Source organism: Sphaeramia orbicularis, chromosome 19, assembly GCF_902148855.1.
Source record: "Sphaeramia orbicularis chromosome 19, fSphaOr1.1, whole genome shotgun sequence".
NCBI lineage: Eukaryota > Metazoa > Chordata > Actinopteri > Kurtiformes > Apogonidae > Sphaeramia > Sphaeramia orbicularis.
In genome coordinates this window covers 49,459,051-49,475,436 of record NC_043975.1, presented here as the reverse complement: position 1 = coordinate 49,475,436, position 16,386 = coordinate 49,459,051, and the positions used below count along the sequence as shown (strand labels likewise).

General features: G+C 38.1%; 1 protein-coding gene across 1 annotated transcript in view; it reads right to left on the bottom strand.

The window, feature by feature from the left end:
- The window catches only part of rab26 (RAB26, member RAS oncogene family), a 304,408-nt gene extending 292,699 nt beyond the window's left edge, over window positions 1–11,709 (bottom strand). Inside the window, exons 1-2 of the mRNA XM_030122352.1 lie at window positions 11,319–11,709; window positions 3,701–3,811 (exon numbers count right to left, since the gene is read on the bottom strand). Of these exons, the coding sequence (XP_029978212.1) occupies window positions 3,701–3,811; window positions 11,319–11,489 (282 nt within the window). The 5' untranslated portion in view covers window positions 11,490–11,709. The remainder of the gene's footprint in view (window positions 1–3,700; window positions 3,812–11,318) is intronic.
- Window positions 11,710–16,386: the final 4,677 nt, after the last annotated feature.

Genomic DNA, 16,386 nt, shown 5'->3' with positions numbered 1-16,386 from the left:
GAGTGAGTGAGTCTATTTTCTAAGAGAATGGACTTGATTGGTCAGAAGGTGGATGGTATGTTTATATGATTGGATCTGATATATCACCCCCTTAGGAGCACGTTTGTGACTAGTTAGTCTTGCAAAACCAGATTTATTGCCACACTTATCACTGCGCCTGAACTGGAGGTCACAGTGGCACCATCCAGTGGAATTCTGGAATATGATTTTTTTTAAAACTTTCTTGGTTGTTTGGCTACTTTGTATTTCTTTATATGAATCCCTCTTGTGTCAGTGAAATAAGTGTCAAACTGCAGCATCAGTGTCTTTGCAAAAACTGCATCGACAAGAACTTTGGTGGTTTTGGTGGAATACCTGCTTCTGGAGAAGTGTGGAAATGAAATGACTGAACCGCTACAAAAGAAAATACCACATAACATGTATTTGTCAAAACTTTCCATTTTCAGTGTCTAGTCGTAGCACAGAGTTAACCCATAGATAGTGGGTGGCAGGAAAATGAAAACTGAAATAGTTGCCTCATGGAAGGATTTTTCTATCAAAGTGAAGGATTGTACGTGAGAGTGTAATCCCATATTTGAACCTGAGGTTATCTCACTGATCCTACATCATGTTTGGCTGTTTACCCTCCCTTAGTCCTTATAAGAAAGAATTTAAAGGATTGAGTAAAAATAACACCAACACCATCACTGGGCCTCTGACTTTTGGGTGCATTCAGATTTCCCCTAAAGCAGAATATGACTTTCATCACACATCTGGTCCAAAAAAATTACATGAAAATTTGCACAATACATCAGTACAAGGACTTATTTATCTGAGAAATGCAGTAAGACACAATGAAACACCAGATTCAGATGTATATTCACATTATTTTCATCGTTTAAAAATTGCACCGTCCTCAGGGTTTGTTTATGAGCTGAAAAAAGCGGAGTAGAGACGTCAGATTTGGGGGGAAGACCAAAACAAACATGGCGACAACAAGCAATGGAAGCGTGTCCGCTAACGGGTCAGAAGAAATGGAAGGAATCACTGTGAATCAGTTGTGATCTTATAATACTTATAATCTTAAAATAATATAACCTTTGTTGCTGCTGCGTGGAATTCCCATTCCCACAATGCATTTTGCAACAAAATTTCACAAAAGGCCGGAGTGATGTTTTGGTTTATTCTGTAAACTAGCAGACTGTGAAGCTGAAGTTGTTCACTGTGAGGGAAGTGATTCAGGTGCATGAGCACAGAGAGACTCATCCATTAGTGATAATTAGGATATGACTGGAGTTTTACAAATTTGAAAAAAAAAAACTGTGCTGAAAGTCATACGCTGCTTTAAAGCCCCACAGAGTCCTATTGGCTGCTGTTAGGGTGGAGTCTGGCTCCTGCACGTACTCTGGAGGAGTAACAGCACAAATATTCCCATCACAGTGGCAGGGTTGTCATTCTTCAGTCTTCTAGAGACGTCTAATTGTTTTGAAAATGCCCCCATTATGTGAAAGACCAACAACATCCCAGCTGCAACTACGCACTAAAAATGTCACATTTTGACAAAGACCCACATCCTTTTATGTGCCATTTTGTTTTTAAAGGGGTTTAGTTCCTGGTGTGCACATGTTCCACCATAACGGCATCTTTCTGACACTGTTTTGCAAATGCCCTGTCAGAGTGTCCTCCAGTCAGTGCCACCCAGGAAGTAACGAAACAACCCAGAGTTTTTACCCCAATTACAGAACAACAGAGCAGGGCCGTCTTAACAGCATTATGGGCCCCCGGGCAAAGCAGTGTACTGGGGCCCCTACCACAACTACTCACAGGAATTATTATTGGATTGAAGTCAGTGGTCTTCAGGATGTCCTTTTCCATGAACATAAGTGAAAGCCAGTTCAAACCATGCTTCCCCATTGGGCTACGAAGCTGATTTTTAGACGTTTCAGTCTTGAAAAAGAACGTTCTCCTGTACAGTTGGTCACCATCATGCACATGAACACTGAGTGACATTTCAACATTCAGGAATACAGATTTCAAATTGTGGAAAATTATTTTTCTGTATAAATTCTAGCAGGCGCGCCTGCAGACCTGAATTCTGAGGTACACATGGATCGCACAGAGGGGGGTGGAGGGTGGGGGTGGGCGGTCCGTGCCATATCTCACAATGAGTACACACAGACCATATAACCATAAAAGTGAAAGTGAAACTTAAAATGATTTACTAATTCCTCTAAGAATCGTGGAGACATGAATAAAACAGTGGAAACTAGAAAAGCACTCGGAGAGAGCAGACCTCCGCCACGGCAGGTCAGTCCCTCCCCCCAAATCACCACCAAAATTGTATCATTTGTTCCTTGTGCCAGTATCAACATTTCCTGAAATTTTCATACAAATCCGTCCATAACTTTTTGAGTTATCTTACACACGGACAAACAGACAAACCAACGCCGACAAAAACAGAACCTCCTTGGCGGAGGTAAAAACAGGTAAGAACGGGGGGATAATTCCTAAAGGGGGGGTGTTTCTCCATAAGTCTCTCTCTCTCTCTCTCTCTCTCCTCTCTCTCTCTCTCTCATCTCTCTCTCTCTCCTCTCTCTCTCTCTCTCTCTCTCTCTCTCTCTCTCTCCTCTCTCTCTCTCTCTCTCTCTCTCTCTCTCTCTCTCTCTCTCTCTCTCTCCTCTCTCTCTCTCTCTCTCTCTCTCTCTCTCCTCTCTCTCTCTCTCTCTCTCTCTCTCTCTCTCTCTGCACAAGCCTGTAGGCACCAATGAATTCTAGTACAAAATAAAATGTTAAAAAAATCGGGGAAAACAAAATTGATGAAAAATTTTAGTACAAAAGTTTAAAAATTCCTAATAAAATGAATGAAAAATTCCTGTGCAAAATAAAATCTGCATAAAATGATTGAGAAATTATAGTACAAAATAAAACAAATGTATATAAAAATAATGGGAAAACTGGAGTACAAAATAAAAACAATTATTTAAAAAATAATTTGAAAAAAGAGAAAAGAACTTAAATGACCAATTAGTGAAGTAACTATATCCCTTTGACGGGTATGTATCATATATGATACAAGGTGCACTGAAGGTTTTAACATACACAGATTAGCATGGGGCCCCTATGCTCGGGGGCCCACAGGTAAGGCTCATTAATGCTCATTTTATGTACATAAATAGGTTCGTCTGTTTGTAACACTGTGATGTGTCACTGCCTTCATACTTTCGTGCGTCCAGTGCGTTGGAATGAGCGTTTCTCAATCAATCCACCAGAGGGCGCCACTCTTAATTACCATACTGGATAAAGTATAAGGGTAAAGGTTTTTGAGAAGACAAAGAAGAAAATCAATAATAACAAACATGGCAATGACAGAAGAGGTTTTACCAATGTGGATACTAATGTTAGTATTCAGAAGGGCAGTTGTCATAAATATGTGGATAGTTTTTCACTAACTCACACAGTCGCTCTTTGAAAAGTGCCACTATTTATGGAAGTTATTATCTCCAAATCTCAACACTGCCTCCACAGTTCCTGGTGGTGCTACTCTGTATTCTCCGTCTGAGTATGCATCCACAAACTCCCAGAAAACAGACAGAATTATGCACAAAATGTACGCAGACGATGGACAGAACACTCCGTCTGAATCCGTCTGCGTCTTTAACATAGACCATAAATGAGCCCTTAAACTGCAGTTCCTTAAACACAGAAGTGTGTGTGTTCTTACCCTGAAGTCGATGCCCACAGTGGATATAAAGCTTCCAGCCAGGAAGGCTCCATCTTTGAAGCGAACCAGCAGGCAGGTCTTCCCCACACCTGAGTCCCCCACCAGCATCACCTGGGACAGTGATGGACAGGAAGAAGACGGACTGTGGGTAAAAGTCCAGGTGTGTGTGTGTGTGTGTGTCTGTTTAAGCCATGGGAGGGTCTCTGAGGCAGGTGTAAAGTCTTCTACAAATACACAGTTGAGTCCAGTCCACTCTCACATGCAGACTGATCTCATGAAATGTAGAGCCCAACCAATATGGGTTTTTTGGGGCCGATGCCGATACCGATATCGGGGGCTAAAAAAAGCCGATATCCGATATATCGGCCGATATCTGATAGTGGCCGATAACCGATACATTGGCCGATATATGAAATAAGAACACTGATCTACACAGGATATAATAATCTTATATTAGATAATTGTGAACAGGTGGATAAACAGTTGCATAAATCTTTGTTTATCTCACAAATATAATTGACACAACTTTCAAATGCAAACTATGCAGTCACAAAAATAATTAGAGCAAAATATATGACTTACCACACATTTGTTTTCACTCACAGATTTTGATGTGTCTGCCTCACGGCACTACAACTGCCCATGTGGACAAAGGACTAAACTGAGCATGTGCAGAGTGAATTAGGTGAGTCCTAAGTTGTTCCAACTGTCCCCGGTCTCCCCTACACTATTAACACCCAGGCCTGCTGGCAGAACGAAACTGTGAGGGAGACAGGAAGTGCACGGACATGGGTGTGTGTGGGGGGGTGAATACTTCATAAAGGCGGCCATACACTGTGCGATTATTTCGATCGTTGCACGCAGCTCCATCTCAAACTGTGCGAATCAGTCGTACAGTCAGGCTCATGATTCCTGTTCTCACACTGCACGGACCGATGCTCGTATGCGACCTGACTGCTCACACTGTAGGACCATACACCACAGGACGCACCACACGTTCGAGTGTTGTATCCGGAAATACAACGCTAAAATACCAAGGAATCCGTAAAAGTGCATATAGACAATTGTGTATTGGCGTGAGCCATGAAATGGTAGTGCTAAACAAAAACCAACGAGCTGCTTTGGCAATATGTGCCATTATCTGCGGGGAATCAAAAAAGAAGAAAAGACAACGATGTGTTTGGTGCAGGAATTGGTTGTCCAGATGTGGACAGTATGGGCTGTCATCCTACAGCAGGAACTAGAGGTAAGCTGCAAAAGCTAAACTGCACTAGGACAATAGCCAGCTACTGTTAGCTTGTACGCTACTGTACGCGTCTGTGTTCACGCATGCACAGTGTGAGAATTTGAGGCACATCGGTTCGTGGCACTGCTTTGACAGTACGATACACTCACGAGGAGCGAGCAGGATTTCAAACAGCTCCGTTTTCCTTGCGAACACATGATTGCTGGGGTCGTGTGAGGTGCTAATCGCTTCTCTTTACCCCATGTACACTGCACGAAGCACGACACATGATTAGAGGCACATCGGGCCCGATCCCAGAAATAGTAGCACGAGTGAGAAATCGTCTCTAAACTCGCCTTAAGACAGGGGGCCCGTGATTTTCGGGGGGGGGGGGGGGGGGGTAGCAGTCCATCCTTGTCAGAGCGCGTGGTAGTGGTCCGTGATTTTCGCCGGTGGTGGTGGGGGTCGGAGTCGGAGCGGGGGGATTAGCAGTAGCTCCGTGATAATGTGATTGTGTGTGTGGGGGTGATAGCGTCACTGTCCGAGCAGGAGTGAAAGTGAAACTAACTCGCTTTACTGTTCCTCTAACTCTCCGTGTCGCACACACACACAGGAGCAGCAAGCGACAGAATCTCCGCGCAGCAAAAAAGTTAATACATCGGCTACATATTGGCCAATGTTGATTAATTGGTGCAACGCTAAAATTGGCCCAATTAATCGGCCAGCCGATTAATCGGTCGGGCTCTAATGAAATGGCATTGTATGTCACGTCAGTTCTTATGGCATGTGGTGTGCTATACGTACATGTTTCCGACCTTTCACGTGTTATTCAATGCCATTTGATCGCATGTCAATTTATGATTTATGATTTATGATCTCCGGTTCACTTAACCCTAAGCCAGTGGTTTCCAACCTTTTTTGGCTCGTGACCCCATTTTAACGTCATATATTTCTGGCGACCCCAGTCATTCAAAACAGAGATATGTTTCTCTCAGATGTCTTAGCGGGGCCAGGTGGGTGAAGAAGTCTTCCCATTCTCTGATTGGTCCAGTTTTCTGGCTGTGACTGTGTCCGCACAGGTTGAAGCATAGTAACGCATGTGGTCACATGATCAGGTCAATCAAGATATGACCTCTCAGATATTACATCCTGCATTTTATTTGAACTTGATTTTTATTAGGAAAATTGGGCGGTGTTTTAATTATACTGAAAGAAATATTGAAGTCTTTTTTTTTTTTTATAAATTACTTGAAATTTCAGGCGACCCCATTTGATTCCAGGCGACCCCGCGTGGAGTTGCAACCCCAAGTTGGAAAAAAACTCTGCTCAAATCCCTAACCCAGTGTTTTTCCACCTTGGGGTCAGGACCCCATGTGGGGTCGCCTGGAATCAAATGGGGTCACCTGAAATTTCTAGTAATTGATGAAAATTTTAAAAAAAGACAAATTTACTAATAAAAAATATATGGTGAGTTGACAGAGACAATCCAAATACATAAAAGACATGACATTCTGTGAAGCTGAAACTGAAGCACTGTGGTTCTGTTTGTGTCAAATGTTCATTGTGGTCAGTTTCAGATGCTGCAGCTCTTTTATAATTCATAGTTTCAGTTCTTGTTTGTTCAGTATTAATTGTCCTCCTTGTAAATCACAGCTGGACTGACCGTACATATCCTGACCAAGGAAAATAAAAGTCTCCCTTTGTGCAGTAATCTACACCTGGATTTACTGCCTTCGTCCACAATAATAGACATTATATAGACTAAATGTCCTCTAAAATTAATGTTAATTTGCAACATAGTATAGCAAACTATCACATGATCAAAAACAAATTAATTTTACCGAAAAAAGGCTCCATTTTGAATGTCTGGGGTCGCCAGAAATTTGTGATGTTAAAATGGGGTCACGAGCCAAAAAAGGTTGGAAACCCCTAACCCTCAGCCTCAGCGTGTGGTATTGGACGCATTGATTCAAGTTGAACAGGGGGCTAATAGCAGCATGAATGTACACGCAGAAAGCTTATAATGCGTACAGATAACACTGCAATTGAAAGTGGTGTGTATATTTACGCGAATCATGATATCACTTGCTCATATGTATGAAAACACCCTCCAGAATGTCGGCGACAGAGGAAATAGAGCATTTATGAACAGAAAAATAGGCCACAGAGACGAGGGAGATGTTTACTGTCATCCTCATAAGAATATCTAAAACATTTACACTTTTCCACCACCTGAAACACTTGCTTTACTTACTGACAGAGATGGGAAGTAACTAAGTACAAATACTTTATTTCTGGGTATCTGTCCTTTACTTGAGTATTCAGACATTTACTCCCTACATTTTGACACAAATGTCTGTATTTTCCACTTGTAAATCCAACACAGATACATTATCTTAGCTCTAATGCATCTGAGGGGAATTATTCATTATTTTTATTTTGTATCAGTGTGCGGCTTCACAACATGATGATGTATCCATTAGTGCGTATGACACAGTAAATGCAACGCAATAAAGACCGAAGAAGATGCAAAAAAAAAAAAAAAAAACACAAAAAAAACATAAAAGATGTGGCAAGATGAAAGCAAGAAGATGACAATAAGAAAAATTACAAAAATTGGTGCAATTTTGTGGGGTTTTTTTGTTAGAACATGAGACTTCTGGATTTACTCCCTGTCTGTGTTTCCAGGTTGAAGACAAACTATTTGGATGGATGGATGGATGGATGGATGGATGGATGGATGGAATTTCCCACAGCTTTATTATCATTATTATTATTATTATTATTATTATTATTATTATTATTATTATCATCATCATCATCATCATCATCATCATCACCATTATCATTATCATTATTATTAAAAGGATGGAACAAAGTCAGAACAACCTAAAACACATAGTGACGAAAACAACACAAAAAACACAGTGAGTTAAAAACAATACATCAGACTTAACAAGGGAAAACAGTGTTAAATTATATATAAGCCCTAACATGCAAGAAGAACAAGAAACAAGAAGGAAAATATGTATACAAAGGCCAATGATGTAAACAACCAAAAAAAAGGCGGAAAAGACAGAAGACAAAAACAACTTGGAACTTGACAAAAATGATCTAAAACTCTAAATAAATTGAAAACATGTTTATTTCATACTTTTGCTTATTATTATTATTTCGTTGTTGCATGTGTTTAATGTTGCAAACACTTATTCTGATTTAATATTCAGCAAATCTCAGTTCATGCTGAAAATTAGGTGAAAATGAGGCAATGATGATAGATCAGTATCAGCTGATATTTGCTGAAATGGACCAGTGTCCATCTGTAACACGTCTGTTACCTGATGGTAGTGAGTGGCAGGTCTTTATCTGTCCTGTTCTGTTCAAGGCTTTGTCATAAATGTGTATGTTTGAGTCTGTGTTCATTCAAAGATGATGTGATGAAGGGCTTTACAATATTAACTATTCTGGTATTAATAATGATTATTCCTTTATTAAATGGGTCATATTTATCTAAATCCACTTTTCTTAGTCTGTGGTTCATTTATTAGTGTATTTGGACCCTAATAGTTCACACAGTTTGAATTTGAACCCTCCAGGTGCTGCAAAGATATCTTTATATTCATTTTGGCAAAAATCGAGTGGATTTCTACAGCCCGTTTTAGTTCCTCAATTTGTTACGTTTTATAACTAGTTATGTCACAACATTTGCACATAAAAGTACGACATAATTGTTTATCAGCAGCAGCGGTCGTAGTAAAAACTGAAAATATGTCCAAACTTTGAGCTGATTACCTAAAATGTTCACTTGTTGGTTGTATTAACAAACTCAAGTGGCTGAAAGCACAGTCAACAACCTGGAGGGGGTGGGGTCATGTGGATTTAAAGGGCCAGCACTCCAAACCACCGCTCTGGTGTCATTACTCAGAAATAGGGTTGAAGATGGACCTGTGGAGTTGAATGAATGAAGAATTCAGACCCAAGCAGAGCATTTACAGTTTATGGAGACCACAGGGAAATGTTTGAAAATTAAGAATTCCATTTAAAAAGCAAAATATTACTCCTTTAAAGCAGCGTATGACTTTCATCACTATTTTTTTTTTTCTAATTTGTACAACCCCAGTCATATCCTAATTATCTCTACTCCATTAGTCTTTCGCCTCTGAATCACTTCCCTCATGGTGAACAACTTTGAAGATGACTCCATTATAAACACAGTCCGCTTGTTTACATAACAAACCGAAACGTCACTCGGGCCTTTTCGGAAATTTTGTCGCTAAGTGCATTGTGGGAATGGGAATTCCATGCAGCAGCAATTTTGGTCTCTTCGTGAGTGCTGAACCCAAATGTCACTTCCAGAAAACTTTTCAATAAGTCTGGATAATATGGACAAAAATGTCATCATGAGGAAAGAGTTCATTTAAGTCAATTTTGTTTTTAATCAACATTAACATTAAGTTGACAGATTCTAGGAAAAGTTAAAGCAACCAGCTGATCATGTGTAGTTCTGAATGAGTCCTAATTGAGGTAATTACACAAAAACTATGTACAACATAAAAAACTAGAAAAGCACTCGGAGAGCGCAGACCTCCGCCAAGGCAGATCAGCCCCCTGATCACCACCAAAATTTCATCATTTGTTCCTTGTGCCAGTATCAACATTTCCTGAAAATTTCATCAAAATCCATCCATAACTTTTTGAGTTCTCTTGCTAACAGACAAACAAACCCCAATGAAAACAGAATGAAAAAAATGTGGTAAATGGGATTTTCAGTGTTAATTTGAAATGTCCACAGAGTCCACATTCCACAGTGGATGTGGACAGTTTTGTGCCAGATACAAGATATTGTTCTAATCTACAGGTGGATCCAATTAGAGGCTAACTGGAGTCGTTTTGAATTTTTGATGGATTTTGGAAAATTGCTCAGTGATGACAGATGGAAAATTGTAGATGTTGTGACCTTGCTGTGACCTTGAACTTTGGCCTACTGGGACCAAAACTTAATGGGTTGGTCCCAGAGCCTAGGCCAGGGGTCAGCAACCCTGGTCCTGCAGAGCCACTATCCTGCATGTGTTACATGTTTCCCTCTTCAGCACACCTGATGGTCGTTCTCAGGCTTCTGCAGAGCTGGATGATGGGCTGATCATTTGAATCAGATGTGTTGGAAGAGGATCCATCTGAAACATGCAGGATAGGGGCTCTGCAGGACCAGGGCTGCTGACCCCTGGCCTAGGCCTATCTGTGGGTACAATTTGGGAAAGATGGTTGGAAGAGTTTTCCGTAAAGCTGCTAACAAACAAACAAACAAACAAAGCAAAGTGATCATAATACCTCCTGGAGGAGGAAATGATGAAAAGACCCAAGAAGACTAAAAACACAACATGATGAAAATTATATAAAAGATGCAAAAAGACAAAAAGGATGAAAATGCACACACACACAAAGACAAAGAAGACTAAAAGGTGGAAGCAATATTAAAAATAAATAAATAAAAATCCACTACAGCTCAAACTGGGCTGAATGTGGACCCAGAACCAAAATGAGTCTGACCCCCTGGTTTGGTCGGTAACAGGGTTTTGTCGGATCCTGTGACTGCCCCTCAGCTGAGAGCTTAAGTCTATTTTGTTTTTAATCATCATTAACATTAAGTTGACAGATTCTAGGAAAATTTAAACAAAATCAGCTGATAATGTGTAGTTTTGAATGAGTCCTAATAGAGGTAATAACACAAAAACTATGTAAAACAAACAAAAGGATGAGAAGACACAAAAAGACTAAAAAGACAACATGATGAAAATTATATAAAAGATGCAAAAAGACAAAAAGGATGAAAACACACAAACGCAATGACAAAGAAGACTAAAAGGTGGAAGCAATGTTTAAAAAATAAATAAATAAATAAAAATCCTCTACAGCTCAAACTGGGCTGAATGTGGACCCAGAACCAAAATGAGTCTGACCCCCTGGTTTGGTCGGTAACAGGGTTTTGTCGGATCCTGTGACTGCCCCTCAGCTGAGAGCTTAAGTCTGTTTTGTTTTTAATTATCATTAACATTAAGTTGACAGATTCTAGGAAAAGTTAAAGCAACCAGCTGATAATGTGTAGTTTAGAATGAGTCCTAATAGAGGTAATAACACAGAAACTATGTAAAACAAACAAAAGGATGAGAAGACACAAAAAGACTAAAAAGACAACATGATGAGAATTATATAAAAGATGCAAAAAGGATGAAAACACACACACACACACACACACAAGACTAAAAAGGTGGAAGCAATGTTTAAAAAAAAAAAAAAAAAAAAAATCCACTCCAGCTCAGACTGGGCTGAATGTGGACCCTGAGCCCTGGTTTCATGGGTACCAGGGTTCTGTCAGATCCTGGTCCTGCCCCTCACCTTAAAGGCCATGTCATAGAACTCTCCGCTGTTGCTGATGGACGGTCTGCTGGGGTACACCAGCCCGGAGGACGGAGCGGCGGCGGCGGACAGACCCTTCCCCGTCCTGCCGCTCGGAGACGCCTTGGGGCTCCTGGAGCTTCTGCCTTTCACCGCCTTCTTCCTGGACATGGTTCTGGAAACCTGCACAGAAGATGAAGTGTCCGGTGGTTTAAGGTTCTGCAGTTCTTCTGTGGGACTTCTTCAGTCTGGAGTCCGTCCTTCTGGATCTGTGGTCGAAGCGCGTTGACGACAAACAAGTTCACCTGTGCGTCCAAACCATGACTGTGCGTAAAAGCGGACACAAGTGGCTGTGAATGCCCCAGCTGTGGTCCCGTCAGCGGAGCCGGATGACTGGACACCCCGGATCCGATCCACGATGGAAACAGCGCGCTCTCCCCGTGGCCGTCCCTCCTCCGCCGTACGGTGACGCGCAGGGAAGGTGCGTTTAAAGGGAAAAGGCACCTGGAAAAAAAAAAAAGATTTTTATACATGTGTTTTTGGGAGGAATCTACGGTGGCCCAGAGGTGCAACAGCCCAAAAATTATCCACTATAAGAAAAAAAAACAGCCCAAAAAATGATCCACTATAAGAAAAAAAAGACAACAGCCCAAAAATTATCCACTATAAGAAAAAAAAACAACAGCCCAAAAATTATCCACTATAAGAAAAAAAAAAAAAAAACAGCCCAAAAATTATCCACTATAAGAAAAAAAGACAACAGCCCAAAAATTATCCACTATAAGAAAAAAAAAAAAAAAACAGCCCAAAAATAATCCACTATAAGAAAAAAAGACAACAGCCCAAAATTATCCACTATAAGAAAAAAAAACAGCCCAAAAAATGATCCACTATAAGAAAAAAAAAAAAAAAACAGCCTAAAAATTATCCACTATAAGAAAAAAAACAACAGCCCAAAAATTATCCACTATAAGAAAAAAAAAAAAAAAACAGCCCAAAAATAATCCACTATAAGAAAAAAAGACAACAGCCCAAAAATTATCCACTATAAGAAAAAAAGACAACAGCCCAAAAATTATCCACTATAAGAAAAAAAAAAAAAAAACAGCCCAAAAATAATCCACTATAAGAAAAAAAGACAACAGCCCAAAAATTATCCACTATAAGAAAAAAAAACAGCCCAAAAAATGATCCACTATAAGAAAAAAAAAAAAAAAAACAGCCTAAAAATTATCCACTATAAGAAAAAAAACAACAGCCCAAAAATTATCCACTATAAGAAAAAAAAAAAAAAAACAGCCCAAAAATAATCCACTATAAGAAAAAAAGACAACAGCCCAAAAATTATCCACTATAAGAAAAAAAGACAACAGCCCAAAAATTATCCACTATAAGAAAAAAAGACAACAGCCCAAAAATTATCCACTATAAGAAAAAAAACAGCCCAAAAAATGATCCACTATAAGAAAAAAAAAAAAAAAACAGCCCAAAAATTATCCACTATAAGAAAAAAAGAGAACAGCCCAAAAAATGATCCACTATAAGAAAAAAAAGAAAACAGTCCAAAAATTATCCACTATAAGAAAAAAAGACAACAGCCCAAAAATTATCCACTATAAGAAAAAAAGACAACAGCCAAAAAAATGATCCACTATAAGAAAAAAAGACAACAGCCCAAAAATTATCCACTATAAGAAAAACAGAACAGCCTAAAAATGATCCACTATAAGAAAAAAAGAGAACAACCCAAAAACGTGATCCACTATAAGAAAAAAAAAGAGAACAGCCCAAAAATGATCCACTGTAAGAACAAAAAGACAAGCCCAAAAAATTATCCACTATAAGAAAAAAAAAAAAAAGAAAACAGCCCAAAAAATGATCCACTATAAGAAAAAAAGAAAACAGCCCAAAAAAATTATCCACTATAAGAAAAAAAGAGAACAGCCCAAAAAATTATCCACTATATATTTTTAGAATAACTTTATTTTTAGCACACCAACCTCCACTTCCGGTGGGTTACTTCGTTAGCATTAGCCACATTAGCTGAAAGCCTTAAAAATTTTCAGCCTATGCTTTTATTTTTTATGGTGGCCTTAATTTTAAATCAAGAGACTTTTCGGGTAAACAGTACCCCCATAATTGAAAAGGTGGATTTTTTGATTTTTTTTTTTTCTTATAGTGGATCATTTTTTTGGGCTTTCTTCTTTTTTTTCTTATAGTGGATAATTTTTTGGGCTGTTCTCCTTTTTTCTTATAGTGAATAATTTTGGGGGGGCTGTTCTCATTTTTTTCTTATAGTGGATAATTTTTTGGGTTCTCTTTTTTTCTTATAGTGGATAATTTTTTGGGTTGTTCTTTTTTTCTTATAGTAGATAATTTTTGGGGCTGTTCTCTTTTTTTATAGTGAATAATTTTTTTGGCTGTTCTCTTTTTTTCTTATAGTGGATAATTTTTTGGGTTGTTCTCCTTTTTTTCTTATAGTGGATAATTTTGGGGGCTGTTCTCTTTTTTCTTATAGTGGACAATTTTTGGGGGCTGTTCTCTTTTTTTCTTATAGTGGATAATTTTTTGGATTCTCTTTTTTTTCTTATAGTGGATAATTTTTTGGGTTGTTCTCCTTTTTTTCTTATAGTGGATAATTTTGGGGGCTGTTCTCTTTTTTCTTATAGTGGATAATTTTTTGGGTTCTCTTTTTTTTCTTATAGTGGATAATTTTTTGGGTTCTTTTTTTCTTATAGTGGATAATTTTTGGGGCTGTTCTCTTTTTTTATAGTGAATCATTTTTTTGGCTGTTCTCTTTTTTTCTTATAGTGGATAATTTTTTGGGTTCTCTTTTTTTTCTTATAGTGGATAATTTTTTGGGTTGTTCTCCTTTTTTTCTTATAGTGGATAATTTTTTGGGTTCTCTTTTTTTTCTTATAGTGGATAATTTTTTGGGTTGTTCTCTTTTTTTCTTATAGTGGATAATTTTGGGGGCTGTTCTCTTTTTTCTTATAGTGGACAATTTTTTGGGGCTGTTCTCTTTTTTTCTTATAGTGGATAATTTTTTGGGCTGTTCTCTTTTTTCCTATAGTGGACAATTTTTTGGGGCTGTTCTCTTTTTTTCTTATAGTGGATAATTTTTGGGGGCTGTTTTCTTTTTTTTCTTATAGCGGATCATTTTTTGGGGCTGTTCTCTTTTTTTTTCTTATAGTGGATAATTTTTGGGGCTGTTCTCTTCTTTTTTTTCTTATAGCGGATAATTTTTTGGGGCTGTTCTCGTTTTTTTCTTATACTGGATAATTTTTTGGGCTGTTCTCTTCTCTTTTTTTTCTTATAGTGGATAATTTTTGGGGGCTGTTCTCTTCTTTTTTTTTGTTATAGCAGATAATTTTTGGGGCTGTTGTCGTTTTTTCTTATAGTGGAGAATTTTTTGGGGCTGTTGTCATTTTTTTCTTATAGTGGATAATTTTTGGGGCTGTTGTTGTTTTTTTCTTATAGTGGATAATTTTTTGGGCTGTTCTCTTTTTTCTTATAGTGGACAATTTTTTGGAGCTGTTCTCTTTTTTTCTTATAGTGGATAATTTTTGGGGGCTGTTTTCTTTTTTTTCTTATAGTGGATCATTTTTTGGGGCTGTTCTCTTTTTTTTCTTATAGTGGATAATTTTTTGGGGCTGTTCTCTTCTTTTTTTTCTTATAGCGGATAATTTTTGGGGGGCTGTTCTCGTTTTTTTCTTATAGTGGATAATTTTTTGGGCTGTTCTCTTCTCTTTTTTTTCTTATAGTGGATAATTTTTGGGGGCTGTTTTCTTTTTTTTCTTATAGTGGATAATTTTTGGGGCTGTTCTCTTCTTTTTTTTCTTATAGCGGATAATTTTTTGGGGCTGTTGTTGTTTTTTTCTTATAGCGGATAATTTTTTGGGGCTGTTGTCGTTTTTTTCTTATAGTGGATAATTTTTTGGGGCTGTTGTTGTTTTTTTTTATAGTGGATAATTTTTTGGGGCTGTTGTCGTTTTTTTCTTATAGCGGATAATTTTTTGGGGCTGTTGTTGTTTTTTTCTTATAGCGGATAATTTTTTGGGGCTGTTGTCGTTTTTTTCTTATAGTGGATAATTTTTTGGGGCTGTTGTTGTTTTTTTCTTATAGTGGATAATTTTTGGGGCTGTTCTCTTCTTTTTTTTCTTATAGCGGATAATTTTTTGGGGCTGTTGTTGTTTTTTTCTTATAGCGGATAATTTTTGGGGCTGTTCTCTTCTTTTTTTTCTTATAGCGGATAATTTTTTGGGGCTGTTGTTGTTTTTTTCTTATAGCGGATAATTTTTGGGGGCTGTTGTCGTTTTTTTTCTTATAGTGGATAATTTTTGGGGCTGTTCTCTTCTTTTTTTTCTTATAGCAGATAATTTTTTGGGGCTGTTGTCATTTTTTTCTTATAGTGGATAATTTTTTGGGGCTGTTGTTTTTTTCTTATAGCGGATAATTTTTGGGGGCTGTTGTCGTTTTTTTCTTATAGTGGATAATTTTTGGGGCTGTTCTCTTCTTTTTTTTCTTATAGCGGATAATTTTTTGGGGCTGTTGTTTTTTTCTTATAGCGGATAATTTTTGGGGGCTGTTGTCGTTTTTTTCTTATAGTGGATAATTTTTGGGGCTGTTCTCTTCTTTTTTTTCTTATAGCAGATAATTTTTGGGGGCTGTTGTCGTTTTTTTCTTATAGTGGATAATTTTTTGGGGCTGTTGTTGTTTTTTTCTTATAGCGGATAATTTTTGGGGGCTGTTGTCGTTTTTTTCTTATAGTGGATAATTTTTGGGGCTGTTCTCTTCTTTTTTTTCTTATAGCAGATAATTTTTTGGGGCTGTTGTCGTTTTTTTCTTATAGTGGATAATTTTTTGGGGGCTGTTGCACCTCTGGGCCACGGCAGGAATCAATCACCCATGAGATTTGTCTAGAACAGGGTGTCAATCTCATTTTGGTTCAGGGGCCACATTTGGACCAATGTGATCTCAGCAGGCGCACCAGTAAAATAATGACATAACAACGTAAAAATAATGACAACTCCAAGTTTTACTCAGTTTTTTGTACAAAAAAAAACCA